The sequence below is a fragment of the Ischnura elegans genome, chromosome 1 (assembly GCF_921293095.1).
Source record: "Ischnura elegans chromosome 1, ioIscEleg1.1, whole genome shotgun sequence".
Taxonomy (NCBI): Eukaryota; Metazoa; Arthropoda; class Insecta; order Odonata; family Coenagrionidae; genus Ischnura; species Ischnura elegans.
This window is the reverse complement of record NC_060246.1, coordinates 121,342,178-121,361,147: the sequence shown is the minus strand read 5'-3', so window position 1 is coordinate 121,361,147 and position 18,970 is coordinate 121,342,178. Positions and strand designations below refer to the sequence as shown.

At 40.8% G+C, this 18,970-nt stretch overlaps 1 protein-coding gene across 1 annotated transcript in view; it reads right to left on the bottom strand.

The window, feature by feature from the left end:
- LOC124169028 (chaoptin-like) overlaps positions 1–18,970 on the bottom strand; it is a 398,137-nt gene that overhangs the window by 112,510 nt on the left and 266,657 nt on the right. Inside the window, exons 3-4 of the mRNA XM_046547495.1 lie at positions 15,327–15,687; positions 13,390–13,534 (exon numbers count right to left, since the gene is read on the bottom strand). Of these exons, the coding sequence (XP_046403451.1) occupies positions 13,390–13,534; positions 15,327–15,687 (506 nt within the window). The remainder of the gene's footprint in view (positions 1–13,389; positions 13,535–15,326; positions 15,688–18,970) is intronic.

The window sequence follows — 18,970 nt, the reverse complement described above, 5'->3', positions numbered from 1 at the left end:
AAATGTACTTGAGGGAAAAATTGATAGAGAACCATTGACCAGCAGACAAAAGATTGGGATGAATCAAGATGGATACGTCAAAGAGGAACCAAAGTGAATTAATCAAGGAAAGAGGTATGAGGGAAATGCTAACAGCCAAATTCATCGCACAGGTTGTCAGTGCCAAGGAAGCAATCAGGGTGAGAGAAAAATCATCGATGAGAAACACAACGGAAAATCTACACTATTTTCCGTATTTTTCAAGTGAAGGTTATAGCGATAACTACTCTCAACAAAGTCAATGATTTCAAGAAGGCAATTACAACATCTCTAGAATGGGTTCCACCATGAAATAATTATTTTAAGTCGGTAAAAATTAGGATGCAGTGTCAAATGAATGTGAACCGACTCAAAGTGAAATAAATGGTCAAAGCATTTTTCCTCGCAGCTTCAGGATAAGAAGCTAAAATATGTATTACATGATAGAAGAAAAATATATTTCTATCAAAGTCATTTTACTGTTGAAGTAGAACGAAAAAGAAAATAACTAAACGATCAATAATTAGTAAATCTAATATCAAGTCAAGCTACTTAACTTGATAATCTTATCTTGATCCCTCAAACAATTTAAATTCTAAAATTCTAGGTGGGACTCAATACGAGGATGTCCCTTTCCTTTTTTCTTCGCTTTTATTATTAACAGCTCGTGTCTTAACGCCCCGCCATACGCCCATTGCGGCAACTTGCAGGGTATGTAGGTAAGTTCAACAGTGGAACTAATCTTTAAAGTAGTTTCGTAATTAGTCATGTTTAGATATTTGTCGAAAGACATACCAACTCGCAGTGGTACTTTATTTGAGGTGTTTTGAGCAAAGAAAAATACGTTGTCATCGGAATCCTTCTCATTATAAACAATGAAATCGGAATCGGGACATGCATTGCGAGCAAAATGTAATTGGCTCACCATCACTATTTCGGTCTCTTCCAGACCCTCCGTTCTCAGTTTCCCAACCATCACCCTCCGCTCCTCACTCCACTCCATACTGTGAGCCCTCGCGCGATTCGATTCCAGATTGCTAATTACTGCGCCCAGCCTGCGCTGTGGCTGCAAGTACGGAGCCTCGGTAGTATTTTTAGGCCGGATTTGTGCTTGGTTTCAATCCCTCTTACCATTCCTCGCCGAGAAAATTTCGGAAAACTAGACGCTGATGAAACAATTTTTCAAGTAAAAAAAACATGCACTTTGCCGCACTCTCGAGCATGAGCCGAGGTAAGAGGATAGAAGCGGAGGCGAGCAGGGAGAAAATAAAAAAAATAAAATTTAAAATGCATAAAATCCTCCAGGGAAATAGAACGGACAACATTTTCGGGGGCGAAATATCCGAGTGAGCGGGATATTTTTTTGCGGAATTCATTGATGAACCACAAACGGTCAATTTATACCGAAAAAAGTTGCAATCAGCTTTAATAAGTGAATGACTAAGCCAGAAAGCCAGCATCGAAACGCTCCTTCTCAACTGCGAAGCGTTAGCGTGGTTTGTATCAATGGATGACCTTAATGCTTCAATTCTTGTGTCGCCACTTTCTAGAAATGATTTAGATTTGATTTGTAAAATAATTACGTTATTAATAAATATAATATATATAATTTAGTGGCAATTTCATCACATTGTTTTTAGTTTCTTGATTTCTACCACTGTAAAACGTAATCCAACGAGGTCCTCGTCCTCAAGGGGCTTTTCCTAATTCTCGATCAACCATCATCTTCCCCTTCTTGTAACAAATTGTCAAAATCAGTCCAAGTTTCTTCTGGCTGTATGTTCTCGGGTTTGCAAGCAACATCAATTCCTCCACTCTTCATGTAACCTTCCTCTTCAGCTTGATCCTCAGGTATTGCTGGTAGAGATCAAAGAATATCCCTATTGGTACGTAATCTGCTACCTTAGACAGAAGCGAAAATACGATAAAATGAGGAATAGACGATCCTCTTTGGGTGATACTTATCCGAGGTACTCTATAGTAATTAACGCGAAATCACGCATATGACTCCAAGAAAAAAGAATATTCTGGCAAGAACGCCCTCACACATCAGTCTCTACAAGTTTAACTTCAGCGTAGCGACAAACTGACCGCTGACCTGCTCACTGGTCTCCTTTTCACTCACATTTGACGACACAATTGTCGGCCAAGGCTGAAGGCCGATTACGGCGCCTCTGTGAGCCGATGAGAGTAACGTGATTATGCCTTACAGTTTATCCATATCTGAATACCTTCTTTCCGATAAGAATAAATTTGCAGCCATTTGCGCAAACGCGGGTTCCATATGGTGAAATTAGCCACTCTTTCACAAAATGTTTTAGTATGTTTTATACAAAAACATTCGGAATTCAATAACTTTAAATAGTACATAAACACTCAGTATTCAAAGTATCTTTGTTTTTGTGCATAGAAAGTATTTTATAAGTGGGATACTCTCACTAATTGATGGGTTTGTACATAAAACGCCAGTTGATTTAAAATCTTCAATTCAAATGAAAACTTTCCTCCTTGTATAGCTGTCTTTCTGCTGATTTCATATTCAATATCTGTTTTCTGAAACTCTCGCACAATTTTTCCATATCCAACAAGATAAAATGGATTATGGAAGACCGTGGACTTCATACCCCACAATGTTGAGAGAAATCAATAATCCGATTAAAAGTGAAAGTCTCTACCAACATTGATCACAAGGAGGCAAATTCCCAGCTGCTCCTTAGTTGTTTTTCCACGATCTCCGGTCTCACTTGATGCACACAGTGATAAGAAAAGGAAAAACATCACCCAGAATCGCTAAAGGAGTGCTTTTCGCTTAAAAAAACGAAATTTTCCACAATGTAGTTTTCCCTTCAGTCCTCGAGAGGCATTCGAAGGGTATGACCGCATAGAAAAATTCTCGTTTCAGGAGAAAGGATTTTCAAATGAGCATTGCTATGAGGGAAATAACATAAGCTAGCTTTCCCATCACCTTCGAATATTACGAGTAGAGATACGTAAAAATCGCACTTTCATTTTTATTTAATCGCACTTTCAATAGCAGTTTATCGCATTTTGTAGCGTCTATTTTTTATTTTCATAATGTGGTAGATGACGATAAAATGTAGTGAAACAGTTATATGACAAAATACAGAATGTTTTAAATAATTATGTTGTAGAACAATAACGAATTAAAGAATAAGACATATAGTGACGGAGGTGGAGCTTGACCGCGCCCACTTGTAGTTCGCGGACACACTGAGTCCCAGCAAACTAGAAGCTGGCCAGTCGCTCACATGCTTTAAGCGTTGAGTGTCGGCGGAGTTTTTAAACTGCGCTTGGCTTCATATGTACGAATTGTGCCGTCGAAAAGGCAAATTTGCGTAAAATTATCATAAAAATCCTGTCATCGCATGCCACATTTATTTCCGCACATCGCATTTATATCGCATTTATCGCATTTACGATTTTCACGCATCTCTAATTATGAGTGATAAAATTTGAAAAATGAAGACTACCAATCAATGGGATATCTGAACGGCTGTGATATTTTATCAGATTGATTCAGGAAGAAAACTATTATTTCCCTTTCCATTATTTTACGATACAAGAACCAAAAACAATAACATTCGCATCAATTTTTAGCCTACGTGATAAACAGCTTCCGGAAAATCTCTGATGAATACTATATAAAATGAAATGTCTGTCATCACATGGGTCTTTATGTACCTCACGATATTTCATGGCTAAGGTTAATCTAGAAGCACACGTTCAAAAGAGCCATAAGAACAATTTGGCTAAGTAAAAGTAGATGAATATTTTTAATTAAAAATTTTCTCTTTTACCGTAAATCATAATACTTTTCAGTGGTGCTAGAGTATTTATAATCCCTTTATTTGCCGAGTGAAAATTATGGATTTCATTATGTAAGCGGTAAAAAGAGATATCATTACTTTTTACACAGGAACAGATTGCTTTACTCTAATTTTTTACTCCTTACAGCCATAGTCGACCATTAATCATTAAAAAAAAGCCTACACCTAATTAACTTTTCAACGAGGATCATGAAAACTGAGCTGATATGTTAATATGAATTTATGATCTCATGAATTTCTCCCGCCTAAAAGAGGGAACACCTATTACGCTGTCGAAGCAAGGGATAAAATCTTCAGAGGCAGACACATAGCGAGTGATTTCATAGCCTTAAATTTATCCAGAGAAGGATTTAAACCAATCTTAAGGCACTGGAGTAATATATTGACCCGAAAATCAGCTAATGATGACGCCCTAGTGGAAGTTAATCCCGATAATTATGGCCTAATTAATAGGGTTTAAGGGCGAGGCGAGTATCACAAGGTCGCGAGCGCATAGGGGATAAGGAAAAAGGTCATGCAATAGATCAGCGATCCTCAGTCTCCAAGGGACGGGGCGAGGCGGTTACGAGATGGTTAAGCCGCGGATTGCCGGGCCGATCGGGGCGTTAGGAGTGCGGAACGCGGTCGAGACTGGGATGAGGGCATTTTTGGGGTAGGGGGTGAGATGGCGAACTGAGCTTTGATGCGAAAACGTGGGCGTAGAGGAAACCTATGAGTTAACACCACTAGCATTGAGGGATTGCGCAAGATCTTCGAGATAAATTGAGTCGATCCTGATGATAAGGTGCCCTTAAAACCCAACGCGGCGGTGACTCCAATGGGCAGATAAATGGAAGGGAAGGGACCACCGTAAGTAATTCCCGAGAAAGTAGAAAACAAATGTGTAATCACTAACGTGACTTTGCAACGCAAGTTTTTACTTCAATTTCATCAGATGCATATCAATTTTATACCTTTCCTTTTTTTATTCCATTTTAATTTTATATTTGGATGTTTGGATGCTTATGCATATTATAGCTTTAAAGTTTCCGAATATGTTCAACCGATTAACCCGAGATGTAGCGGAAGTTCATCATTATGTGATATAAATAACAATTCAACTTTTCTACAGTTCTTCAATGCATACGACAATTTTTGGTTCAACGAAGCATCATCTGGTACAAGATATTTATTTTTATAATAATATTTCTATTACCCAACAGATACTATTCCGGACCCTCGCTCCATCGAGAGGTGATGTTCCCCCTATACACGCTCTATAAAGTGGTAACACGCTGAACCCAGCATAAAAAACTTTGGCTCCTGAGTGGCGACTAAGGTACAAGCAATCGCCGCGGCGAAGTAGGAAAAACTACGAAGGTAATACGATAAGATAAACTGAGAGCTGAGTTTCCTGATATACAGTACATGAGCAGGATAAAAAGTAGTGTAAAACATTTCATTCACGGCTGGGGAAAGGAAATGAATGAAATGGTTGATTGTTGATGGCAGACAATAAAATAAACTATATGAACACACCAAGAAAATAATCAGGCCAAATGCATTACGGTTAAAAATATTGCCTCAGACAATTTTAAAATATGCGTAATATTATGCTTAAATAATGACGTAAAATTAGTAAATTCTTGAGAGAACTGTGTAAACAATTTTGGAAACTTAAGATTATTTCATGGTGTTTAGCCTGAAAGTTGATATTACTTATGCAATAATGAGATCGCTAAATAGCAAAATTACAGCCAGTAAAGCAACGTATGCCGTGTCTGAAACGTGTAAATTGGCATGGAAATTTATGTTCTAAAACCCATCATACTGAAAGGTAATTCATAAATATTTCTCTAGAAAAAAATATAAGAATTTTAAAGTACCTCTCACAGTATAAAGCCGCTAGAGAGAAAAAAAACAGAATCATCTTTTAAACTATTTTTACTAATACCCCATTCCCACCGAATAATTATTTTCACAAATTATTTTCTTCCGTGTGGGAATTGAAATTAAAATAAAATCACACTGGAACCTTACTGGTAAGTAGCTACCTAGTTAACTAGTGAGTACTTAGTAACTAGCATCTTCCCGGAGTCCATCTTCGAAAAACCCATTCCGATTCACTCACATTACTTTTCGTGAATTAGAATCGGTACTTCTCTCACGAACCGACTTGCAAAAGAAGTTGAATGATTCACAAGAAGTCGGGTAGATGCCCTCCTCATCTTCCTCCCCCTTCCGACTCGTGATAAAATGGAGCGTCACGTAGAGCCTTGAGAAAGGTACTTTGTGAAAGGTATGTGGTGATAACACGGATGCGAAAGACTCGGGAGGAGCCCAGTGAATTCCATTAGAAAATTAAATGATATTGGGAAGGAGATTTGGAGGGGAGGGGTGCCTTGGGATATTAGTTAGAAGGATGAGGGGGAGAGTGATGGATGAAAGCGTCTCCCTCCTTCACCGACGCAGAGAAGGAGGTCGAGAGGTCAAAGTACTAAGTTCCCTCTACGAAGGGCGAGAAATTCGTCTAGTAAGGAACGTATACTGATTGAGAAGGTACTATCCGAATTTCGTCAGTGGTGACATCTGGAAGATAAGAGCATTTCAACCACTACGTCGCGAGTGTCCTTCAGGCATACTGAAGACGGTTCACCCCAGGAAGGAACAAGAAAATCAAAAGAATGAGTAGTGTCAACTCACTAGGAAAACCATTGATAAAAAAGTAAAAGACGAATCTACAGTAGAGCCCTGAATAAACTAAATTTCATTATCGACATGTTGGGAATATAATGAAACGGAAGGAAAAGGGTTTCAGTGACTGTTTGATACATCATATATGTCAGGCCGCATCTCGAGTACGTGGTAAGAATATTGGATCCGGGGATGAAGTTACGTATAATCCATGAACCGAATAACATTTTCATGTACGAGACAAAATTATTTAAGATATTAATTTATAATTAGTATAATATTCTCTTTTCATATGGTACACAATATAGAGACTAGAACGGTATTTTGCTAAAGCAATGGATACGCCCTAAAGTGGCACTTTGAACACCTCGCCTCCCCCCACTTCTTCATATCAATATTTTCGGACATTGTCTCTTAAAATTGTCCATTTCTCTATAGCTCACACAAAATACATGGAATTCGAAGTGAAGGATGGAGAAAATAACCACTAGATGGAATAGATGAGCTAATAGGAGACTTGCATAGAGATCTAAGTGAAACCATCATCATGAAAGGCGATGAAAATGATGATTATGAATGAAAAAAATTATGGAAGATAAAGATAGATATATTACATATCTTCTACCATGGCAGAAAATAGATACATCAGATTGCTACAGCGATTTTGGTATCCTTCAATGATCTCAAGACCATTGCTCCTTCACCCTAGCAATCATATCAATCTGGTAACGTCTTTTCTAATAAAATTTATCAACTGTTCCTTATCTGCCTCCAAAGACACTTCGCATTGTGGAAAGAAAATCTTGCAAAGTGATCCACTTTGCGGATCTAGAAATAATATATTTTTTAAATCAATGTCTTCGGAATCAAATGGTAATCAAACTGCGATAGTTGGAATCGGGGTCAGAACTAGAGAAATAGGGTTTACAAGCCGTAGTAGACTGCTATGTCTGTGGCTCAAGGAAGACATCTCGCTAGTACGTATTATGCATGAAGAGTGTCCCAAAAGTGCCAATGCGTAAATGAAAAGTCAAACGAAGCCGCCATTGGGTTAAAGAAATAATTTAACCTCTTCTTTGTGATAAAATTACATAAATGTTTGCCCAACCCTTGATTCAGTACGTAATAAATTGAAAAAAAAATCAAATCCGTCATTATATTCTTTACCTGCGTAGTTATATCAACAACTGACTATTGCAGTATATCCATAGCCATCGACTCAATTTAAAAAAAATTATCTACTCCCATAGCGCCGAAAATAGCACTACTTGGCTTTTAAATGAGAATTTTCAAGACATTTCAACAATTAAACATTCAAGAACATCCATGCCCTGGATAAGGGCAATCTACTCAGGCGACACTCGAACCCGCATCCATTGGTTTGGCAGGTGAGGACTTTCCCCCTCCGCCTCCGAGATTGCGTTCAACGTTGAACTACTTCAACTTCGCTAGCAGACTGAATCAAGACCTCAATTGATTAGTGCTTTCTTCACAGTGCCCCGCAGTCCCTGTTCACACGTTTGAGTGGAGCTTAATATTCGAGTTCTATGGCAGTCAACTTCGACCCACAAACCAAGATAAAAAGTATAGAATCGGCCCATAGCTATTGTTATCAGTTAGCACCACAAGAGAGAGAGAGAGCGAGGGAGAGAGAGAGAGAGAGGGAGAGAGAGAGAGAGAGAGAGAGAGACAGAGAGAGAGAGAGTATTGGAATGTAAAGGAGACGAGGGAATAGATGAGAAGAGGTGGTCGATCGTGATGGATACAAGTGCCGTCTCCCTCCCTCGCGGTCTCGTGGAAGAAGGTCGGGAGGTCAAAGCGCTTAGTGACCCCTCCGAAGGAGAGGGGTTCCCCAAAAGGGTTAAAGAGGAAGACTGCGACCCTCCCAAAAGAGTTCACCTTTTGGAGTCACGTTGGAGCCAGAGCGTGCTCCCTTCTTCACGGGGGGGGGGGGGGGGGGGGTAAGACAAGGCTGGGGAGGAGACTGGCTATGAGGGAGAGAGGGATGGGAAAATGAAGATGGTCAGTCTGCAGGCCGGAAAGATGAGCTTGGAGTTTGAGTAAAACGAAGGAAAGAGCCTGGGAAAATTGTTCCTGCATTAGTACGGAAGTTTTCCCGGGAGAGGGAGCGGCGGTGAAGAAAACGGACCGCTTGCTAATGGGTGGTGCTGAAAGGATTGAGAGGCATTTGGATGGCGGCGGGGTGAGGAGGGGTGGTTTGCGGGAATGCACGACTCTTGGGAGAGAGGATGGACTCGAGGGGGGGAGGGTAGTGAAGTGCTAAGAGTACAGGGGTGAAGAACCCGAACCACCCCCTCCAACCCCCGGCAACTCTTAACCTCTCTTCACCCCCTAGGGCTACGAAAAGCCTTTAATGATGATTGAGACAAAGAGTGCAACATTTGGGCGGGCACCTTGTGAAACACCTCTCGAGATCCAAAAAAGGAACGGTCCAAAATGAGGGTGTGGGTATTGCTGCTTTGCTCCTCTGAGAGTACGCAGGGATAAATAAGGACGCCTTTCACACGACGTCAAACCGTTCTCCGGATCAGCTTTTTTAGCATCTCTTTTCTAGAGAAAAGAGTGGTGGCCAAATATCTAAATGAAGCACCAGAGAAGGTACTGTGCTGAGTATGAAAATGAAAATGTGATGCTCCAGAATGTCAAAACTCCTACTGCCACCGGGAGTAAAAGGCGAAAGATTTATTCGCTTGAAGAGAGACAAGGCTTAAGGTTTTTCCCACTGTCCCTATATTGGGATTTTTCTTCCTCATAGAAAAATCTCCCCGGGATGGTGGTAGAGAAATTACGTATGCTTGGTTTCGCTAGGTAGGGCCTCCTTCGCTTCTATAGCGCTGGAGTGTTTTATCCCTATTCCCCTCCCTTCCATTCCTTTCCTTTCCCTAGAGGCGTCGGCGGGCTCCGATCGCGACGGCGCCTCTTTCCCTTTTCCTTCCTCTCCAGCCCCTCCCCGGGTGTCCTGGCGTATAAGCTTCGCGCTTGGTTCCGGGCCCCGGTGCGTTGTACCCTATGAAGGGTTCGCCTTGAACCCTCAGAATTCTTGCCACCGGGAGTAAGAGAATATTCTATTTGGTTTGGTGAAAGGCACTCTAAATCAATATACTCCCGTCGATGCTCGAAATCAATTGAAAACACATTCCAATAATAAAAGTATTGAGTAAAGGTTTTGCACAGAAAAGAATTATCGATTGGAATAAAATGTGCATTACCTAAATGAAATCTTGAATCTTGAATATGAAAGCTCTGACTAAACTAACTGACTAAAAAAAGTCTCAATAGTCACTAAACGGTGGCTTATTTCATACTCATTAACTATCTGCTTTTCCTATAACTTCTAGCGATATATCTAGAGATATATCTTCATATAATAGTGCCTTTAACAAATTTGGAGGCAAACCTTATCATATTATGCGAGAATCCATATTGTAGATAAAACACACCACGAGACTGGAGAAAACTTCGATGTAATTTTCGGGATAGCAGTGGCGAATATCAATTATGTATATACACATTAAATCAGCAAAATGTAAAGTTTATAGATGGTGAAATGCTTAAAAAATCAACTATACAAAAAAATATTTTTTGAGAAAACTCTAGCTTCAACTATTTCAATTTTTATCCTAAGTAAGCAGTTACAGTGGTTCTTTCCCATGAATACGTATTCTGTGCAGAATTTGAAATCCTTATAAATACTAATGATTGATTTTCCATGTTGAAATGTGTTATATATAAGAAAAGTAATTTTCGTATCTTTGGAATGACCTAAAGTGCACGAAATAGGATTTTGGCTTTCAAAAGATCACTCTGGTGAACGATGAAAGGTATTTTTACAACCTAAATGAACCTGCATACCCACCAAATATTCAATGCAAATATAGCCGTCAAGTTATCAATCACCTCAAATTTGCTATAAAACCATACCGTTACCTCAAAACGTTCCGCAGGAAGATTTAACTTAAATGATAAAAAACAACACCAATTTGCGAGTGAGATAAACAGAAATTTTAACCAAAATAAAAATTTAGCCACTTTATTAATGAGATTAAACCGATGACGAGATCTATATCATTTGCCTACCTTCATCTTATAGCGTGCAAATTTATCTAGAGTACATGTCTAGTCAAGTAATGTATGTAATGCTTGCCAGAACTGTATGTACCTACCGAAACTGTAGCTATATTTACTGTTTTTTCATTAGAGATTAATTAAATAGTATTAAATTCATTTTCATAAAAACTGAATGATAGCAAATGCCAGTAAAATATAGGCTCCTGAATTTGCTGTTTAATAAATAGTAAGAGCATAATGCGGAGGGTGACTGAGAACAAATATAAAAACGAAAGAAAAATACGGACCTTTCCTAAAATAAATAATTCTATATTGTGGAAAAAAGTGCTCCTCATGGTAAAGAAAAGTTCCCTCTGGGAAACTCATAGCCTTTAGAGTCCACTCTGCTAATAAAGTTTTCGTCATGATGGAACTCCAGTCTTCATCCGGGTAGGTAACTCTTCAACTTAGCATCTCCGCCACCGGTCAAAGAATATCCAACTAAGCTGGGACACGACCTCAAATGAAACTTTTATGTGTTACTTTGGACCGATTTAATCAGTCCCTTTTACCGTCTCCCGCCCTCCAGCTCAAACAGAGTATCAGGAGGTAAAGAATCAGGAGGTGAAAGTGGCCGAGATAAGCGGTTTTGGAGCAAAAACTAGCCGAAAGGAAACAGTGAGTGCAGAAAGGGGAAGGGGAATGAAGGGGGGATTTCGGGTGACAGAAGGGTTACTTTCGCCTACGTCGTCAGAGGCAGGGGACGACGACTCGGGGGTGGAAGACGAGAGAGGGGGCGGAATAGAGTGGCGGCATAGCGTTGACAGGCCGACCACTATTGGATTAGGTGGGTCTCGTGGACCCGGGGGCGGGAAAGGGTTTTGCCGGGAAGCACACACAACGGGGGTACAAGGGGTTTGACAAGGGGTGCAGGGATGATGATGAGAAACGCGGGGACAGGAGGACCGCGTGGATTCCAAGGGGTAAAGGCTCCGGGCAAGGACATTAGTTAACAAAAGGCAACGCAGATGAGGTAATGAACTTGGAAGGCGAGGATTGCGTGGGATGAAGGCAGCGACGATGACGATGAGGCTGTATCTGTGAGTTGGATGGAATAAGACGGGAGTGTGGACGGGAAGGTCGCAGGCGAGCTACGTGATCGAAGGGTGACGGGGGGTCGTGGGTCGTCCACCGAGTGCCGTTTGTTCGTGCATGATCGTGATGTGAGGCCGTTATTTCGGGTGAAAAAGCAACTTCCGACGTGGAATGGAAGGGGTTGGGCGGGGAGAGGGATGATGTTTCCGAGGACATGTTGCTAATGCCAGAGTTCACACACGGAACGAGCAGTACCCTTAATGCCGGGATTAATTTGCTGTTATGAACACCTCCGTCTCTCCCCCCCTCTCTCTCTCTCTCTGATGACTAATTAATGTAAACGCACATTTATATATACATGCATGAGTGAGAGGGAGAAATTGCGGTGGCCTTGGCTTAGCACACTCAAGGGTCACGAGCCTGCGCTTATGACCAAGCACTCTCCAACATATTTCTTCAACTTTTTCTTTAAAGCGATCGGAATAAATTTACCATTACTCGTTTCCAACCATCTGACTCACATTGAATAAATGTAACATGAAATGGGTGTTAAAAGTCAAATTATTAAAACAAATTGACTTTTTGTAGACACATTACTCACAACAATGCATTACGTGGACAACATCTTTCTTTTAGAAACATTTTCTTGTGATCATGCCAGCAACGCAAGAACGGCCACCCTAAAGATGAGACAATCGGTAATGAAGCATGTGAATTTTTTAATGATTTACGTGGAAAAGACTTTGTGTGGAAAGATAATGCCAACCAACTCCCATTTGACACATTGCTTTTCCTCGACAATTTGAAAAAATTCGCTATCGCGTTTGTTAACGATTTTGCGCCCTTTATGCATATCAAAGAAAATGCACTAGGTTAAAGTTTTGGATTAACAGGATTTCCATAGTCAGGGAAAATTGGACGGCAAAAATTAAAAAGGGAATGCTATCAAGTAACTAATATTGGCATCAAATTAGAATTTCGAAAACAATTTACGAACATTGATTCTGAAAATGGTGGGTTAACTTACTGGTGTACGTGAAGAGTAACTCAGTAATTAACGAAAGATGTAATAAAATACTGCTTAAGAGTTGTTGAATCGGTGGAATATCGAGAGATAGCAACTAACTATAGTTATATAACTATAGTTACTTGATACTATAGATATGAAACTTGATTGCCCTCGTACCCTGTAAACTGTCGTTGCATTTAAAAATCACTAATACCCCTTAGACGGGGATTTCCGGAAAACTAGTGACTTAAGGATAAGAATAAGTTCTGGCATACAAGAAAATAATTTAAATTTCGTGGAATTTGCGATTTACGTGTCGAAAAAGTAGACGATCTACTTAAAGTATCAGATTAATTTCAGCATAAAATGATTCGCGAGTCCGGTTTTTGATTATTAGTCATGGAATTTTATGCAAAAAATGAGTACCTATTACAAAGTTATCTGTACATAAAGAATCAAACCTAGAATGAAGTTTCATACCTTTATAGAAAAATCATTTTCGGCAATATGAATATGTGTACCTTGCCGTTTTCATTTATAATTAGGGGAAGCCGATATACGGGCACGTTTAGCGCCTAAAGGGTTAAAATATGTCAGGAGCGATAGCAGCGTCATGGGATGCTCGATGCTGGAGACCCCTTGAAACTGCACCTGGATTGAAAGTGAGGAGGTACTCACCCGAAGGCCCGTTCGCCTACGTGCATAATGCGATTGCTCATCAGTCTCAAGGATTCGACCTTCGCCCCCGCCAAAGCCTCATTCTCCAACGCCTCCAGCCCCGAATTCACCACGTCCATGTGTGATATCGGCCCCCCAGGGAGCTCTGAAAAAAAATGAGAAAAAGCAACGATTAGGATTAATGCTCTTCAATTCTCCCTGAAAACAATTTGACTCAAGAGGGACAAAAAAATTAGATTATCCCCTTGGAATATATACATGGTATCAAGCCCAAGGTGACCGACACGTTACGTCGGTCATTCGCGCCATGAAGGAAGGGTAAAGAAAGAAACCAGACGTCGACATAATTAGTCTGCTTTTGGCAAAAGACGTCAAAAGGTCCACAGCTTAACGTCCCTTGCAACGGACGGAGTGCTTTCAAAAAGTACTCGGGCAGGGATCGGGCAGTTTATGAAAAAATTCCGCCAACGCTGGGATTTGAACCCGAACTCCTAAAGGGTGAGAAACCAAGGCCTGTAATAAAAAAAACCAACCCGATCAACACCTTGAAAATATTACTACCTTAAATCATGTGAGGGAAGCTGAAACTGAGCATAGAAGCCAGAGCATCAATACAGTAGTTATATAGTAGTAAATAGTTAGTAGGGCAAATTTATGAAATATCAGGGATGAATTTATTTCCAAATGAAACAGTTTCAAACGTTTGCGTTGAAACCTCCAATACAAAAATTCTGAATATAAATAAAAATCAAAATTATACTTGACTTGCACCATTCATAAGCTAAGATGTATGTAATAGTGATTGTAACCGTAATAAGCATTTTTTTATCATATTATGGATTAGTTAACATTATTTTAAATCAAATAGAACCGATAAAAGTTAATAATGAATCAAGACATTCAAAGCTGTTAGGAAAAATGTTGATATTAATAACGCAATAATAATAGCCAGTATTCTCAAACGTTCCTCAATCAAAATTTTATAAGCTGCGTACAGTGGGCAATTTGGAAACAAAGAGACGTTGAAGAGAAGCAGGGATGAGGATGGCACAAGCTGGGAACGGGAGTCGCTAAGGGTTCCTATTGTTGCATACAACTTGTAGTAAAATAAAATAACTGAATATTTATTAGCGGCAATGACCCAGAACACATAACTCCCTCTCCAACTGTACAAGCCCTACTCCTTTTTTCAGGATAAAAAATTGATAAAACGGGCTTGTTTTTAAAACTACGAGGTAAATAAACTTTTGATAAGATCAGGGAGGTAGCTTAGGTTCTGCGGAAGAACCAAATAAAAATTATATTTATGGGCTCGTCAACTCCTAAAACTCCTCCTCCTGAATGAAGTAAATAAGCTCTTATACTCGTAATTAAAAATGATAATAAAACATGGGAAAAATCAACGCTTTGTATTGAAACAAATTGTAAAAATAAAACTTTTACGATGTGTGATTGCAAAGCCGAATTTAATTTTCCTTACACAAACGAATTCAAGCAAGTAATGCTTGAAGCCATCATACTGAATTTTGAGACTCCTCAATGAAGTTTATAGGAGGCATCTACATAAAAATATCGTTAAACGACGGGCTTCTGGTCTCCTCAAAGAACAGCGACTTCTTCTAGTAGCTTCTTCAGCGAGTACTTCCATAGCGACACTGAAATGAAACAAGCGAAGAACTCTGCCCAATTAAACAAATGAGAGGATTGAATGGAAAGGTATTAAAATGAAGGAGAAAAATATTATTCCATGCAGACGTACCATAAATGGGTTTGTGGGCAACCTTTTCTTTATATGAATTTTGTGTTCGAAGTGAAATGAGCGTGAATAGGTCACAATCATTCAATTCCATAGAATGCCTCATGTCATAGACGCGGCACACGGCCGCCGCGAGGGGGTAGGTAAACAAATATTGAACAAAGGGATGTGAGGGACATACCTGGCAGTTTTCCGAAGGGCACCCCCACGCAGCTGATGTCGCGGACGTCGTCCAGGGACTTGGGGGTGGTCAGGTGGATCTCCCTCGTCTCACCGCCCTCGCCGCCGAACTTGCACGAGCACATGGCGTTGAAGTTGCAGGGCGCCACTTGACCGGCTGACGCCATCGACAGGGCCGCCGCGGCGACCAAAGCCCACGTCACGGCCAGCAGCCGCGGAGGCGGACTGCTGCAGGTGATGGGCGGGGGGTGAGGAGCGGGGGCGGACGGAGAAGGCGTGCTGTGACGAGTGCGGGCCGCCGCCGGTGGGGACGCGGGATGTCCCCCCGGAGGTCCCCGTCTGCTTCTTGAGGACGGCGGCATCTGCAACGAAATGAAAGAGGACATGAATATATCGTAAACCGTAAATATCGTATTAATTACAATCTAAAAGTGTAGTGATCCGGAAATGGAAGATTTCCATTTCCAAAATATGCATAATTATGTTGTTTTGTGACGCCTCAGAATAGCTAGCTATGACAAACTATGCCTCGGGATTTGCACCTTTTCACTTTCAAGAACGCCTAACCTTCCTCTTCCTTTCCCCTTCCTATTGGACGAAAACATCCTGGTTCCACTTCCCTATATAATGGCACGGTGTAGATGCAATTGTCTCTCAGGACGCACTCAGGGACTCACGCACTCAGTAACTCTCCTCAGTTACTGGTCTGTCAGCAATTTAGCCGTCAGTTGGAGTCGAAGCGCGGGCCTTATGGCCCGTGCGACCTAAGCACCTCGCTATCCACCCGTGCCATCACCAGCAGCTCCTCTCCTTCCCGATACATTGGTAATATTCTAAATTTTGGCTATTCTAGACGCACAAAATCATTATTACTTTATGTATATTCATATAATTGATTGGGAAACTGGGATTTTAAAAGGAAATAAACTTTGGATTAAAAACTTCAAATACTTGTGTGTGATTATTCGCTTCCCGACACCAAGGGCAAGAACCCGCACGCATTACAAAAGTATCTTAAACATTATATATTAATTCAGTGCTATAATGTTTACTCCACGGGCTTAGAACGTACAAAAATACATAGGATTTACAACAATTTTGACAGAATACCAGAAAACAATAATATATTGTAGTGGCAACTGGGTGTGATGTGGGCTTCGCTGGTTGACGGGCTGTTGTTGATATTGATTCGTTACATTAAAATTATGAGTTTTTATAGGATATGGTTCGTATAAGTGTTTTAAATAAAGTGCTGTTACAATTCTCAAGTGTCGACAGCTCATTTGAGTGTGAAGTTCACACTGTGAACTCTTAACAATATCTACACGTGGAGCTGCTAAGCCTTGCGTCTCTTTAGCATTACTGGGCTTAAACACTGGTACGGGAGTGGTATTGGCCCGGCATTCACCCTAAGGACGGCGGTGTGGTGATCGGAAGATACTCTGCGTGGCGGGAAAGAAGGTGTTTTGCTAATTTTCCCGCCCTGGGGTGCGTGGGTCCAAGGATCATTTCTGAGAATTCGGAACATGCACTAGGGTTAACTACCCCCCTCCCGCTCCTACCCCCTTCCTGCCACCCGCACCCCCAGGAACTAGATATATAGGGCAGAAATTATCTCCCGCGCTGAAGAGTTTTTAGGCAGTACAGTTAGTGCGGAGTGCTAGGGCAGAACGAGTTCCTCGTTCGTGGACTTCTGCGACTCTCCTCCGGGGACTCTTCGGGACCTTGACGCGGGAGCTGCGGTAGATCTCGAACGACGACTCGTGTGGAACTCGAACCGGGTGCGACCAGGACCCTGACCATCAGCATCGCCTCTCCCTAGTCGCCACCACGTAGGTTTGATATCCCAGACTCCCACCTCCATGCGCGCCAGCCTCAAATCCCCCCCCTGGACAAGTGTAAGGACTGAAGTGCAAACACCAATAAAAGCTGAGTATATTAACTCCCGAAGAGTATTTGCTTCGCTTTTCCTTCGGCAACCTTATCCCCTAAGTACTAAGTAGGCAGAAGTTTTCCCGTCACGACAGCGGGAAACCCGTAAAACCACCGTCAGGCCACCGTGGTAAAGCAAACTATTTAAAATATATACATTCCAAATATATAATATGTCAATACAAAAACAAGGAAATAATTCATAAATATATAAATGAATTATAGATCGTACCGAATATGTACCGCTTTAACAATTAAGTAGACGGTGCGATATCTGTGTAACATTTAATATGCTGTTGAACGATATCACACCAGAAAAAGTTGACTTTATAAAAATTAAGAATTGGAGTCAGAAATTAAAGTTAACAATTTTGTAATACTCTCAATTGTAATGAAGTTGTAGAGTCAAAGAAATCCTAAGTTCCCGGCTGTTCGATCCGTCGCCGATTTCTCGAGCAATGCGTAGCTAAAAATCGACGGCTTTAAACCTTTCACAGAATAGCGCGAGACGTAGCCGACTCCTGCCGTGAGGATCACCGCGTCTGAGCTAACCCTGATTAAGACGATATTCCACTAGTTTTTAACAGTCATAAATCGCATTTTAAAGGATGTCTTTAGAATTCCGCTTTTAGCTGAACACAGAAATCATCCCCAAGCGTCGTAAACCTATTACGCCAAAAGGCCACCCACATATTTGTCAGCATACTGAATGGTTAAGGAAAGCCTGCCACGAGCGGTGATATCGATTGTTTTGCGTTGCGGTCGTAGCTCTTAAATTTAACATCATGTAATCAGCGTGACCGTCAATCCTGTGGTTTGCTCAATAATGCAAATTTTCGAGGGTAAAAATCCTGATTGATTAATGCCGATTGCCTGGAATTGATTGAAAATTAACTTCTGTTTCAGTGATTAATGATTCAAATAAGAATCCCTGTAAACCTTGCTCCTTTTGTCCAAGACCTGTAAAATAAACAATAACAAGTGTATCTAATCGTAGGCAGTAATTATTTAGGAATAACTAATTTCATTAATAATCAGTCACTGGTAAGGTTAACGAGTTTCTGTATTATCTGCTAAGCATATGCTACTAAACAGGATGTCCAAATTCGATTAAACTCTGCCATTCACAAGAAATTAGATCTATATTAGTTAAGATCACGCATAAAATAGGCAGTTGAAAGATGAAATCGAACTGTTGGATGAAAGAATCGTTGTTTTCTTTCATTTCAGCGCTATATTTGATGTTTTTTTGTTTCATTTTGCGATCACTATAAATAAACGCATTCTCTTATTTCAGAAAACTAAATCGTTATGGATAAATATAGCTTGAGCCCGCCACTATGCCCGTAGATAATGTGCTCGTGCAACCAATGGTGGATACGGTGTGATTTGAAAAGCGTGGAGGGAAACATTGTTCGCCATCGAAGCTTCCATGAGTTCCGCGGATAGTTTACTCTCGCCGTCAGTAGCAAGGTCAAGAGTGAGTTGAGGAAAACGCACATTTATTATGTGATAATGCGAGCTCCAACCGCTGCATCAAAACGTTGGCTGTCTGCTATGAAGGACATCAAGGGAGAGAGCGCATGGATGGAGGGGGATGAATGAAAAAAAAACTGAATGGCGTAGCGAGTAACTGTTCCGATCAAAGGTTTCAATTTTTCCATCCAAATGTGCCCCCTCACACCTTTTACCCCCTCCCACATTTCACACTCA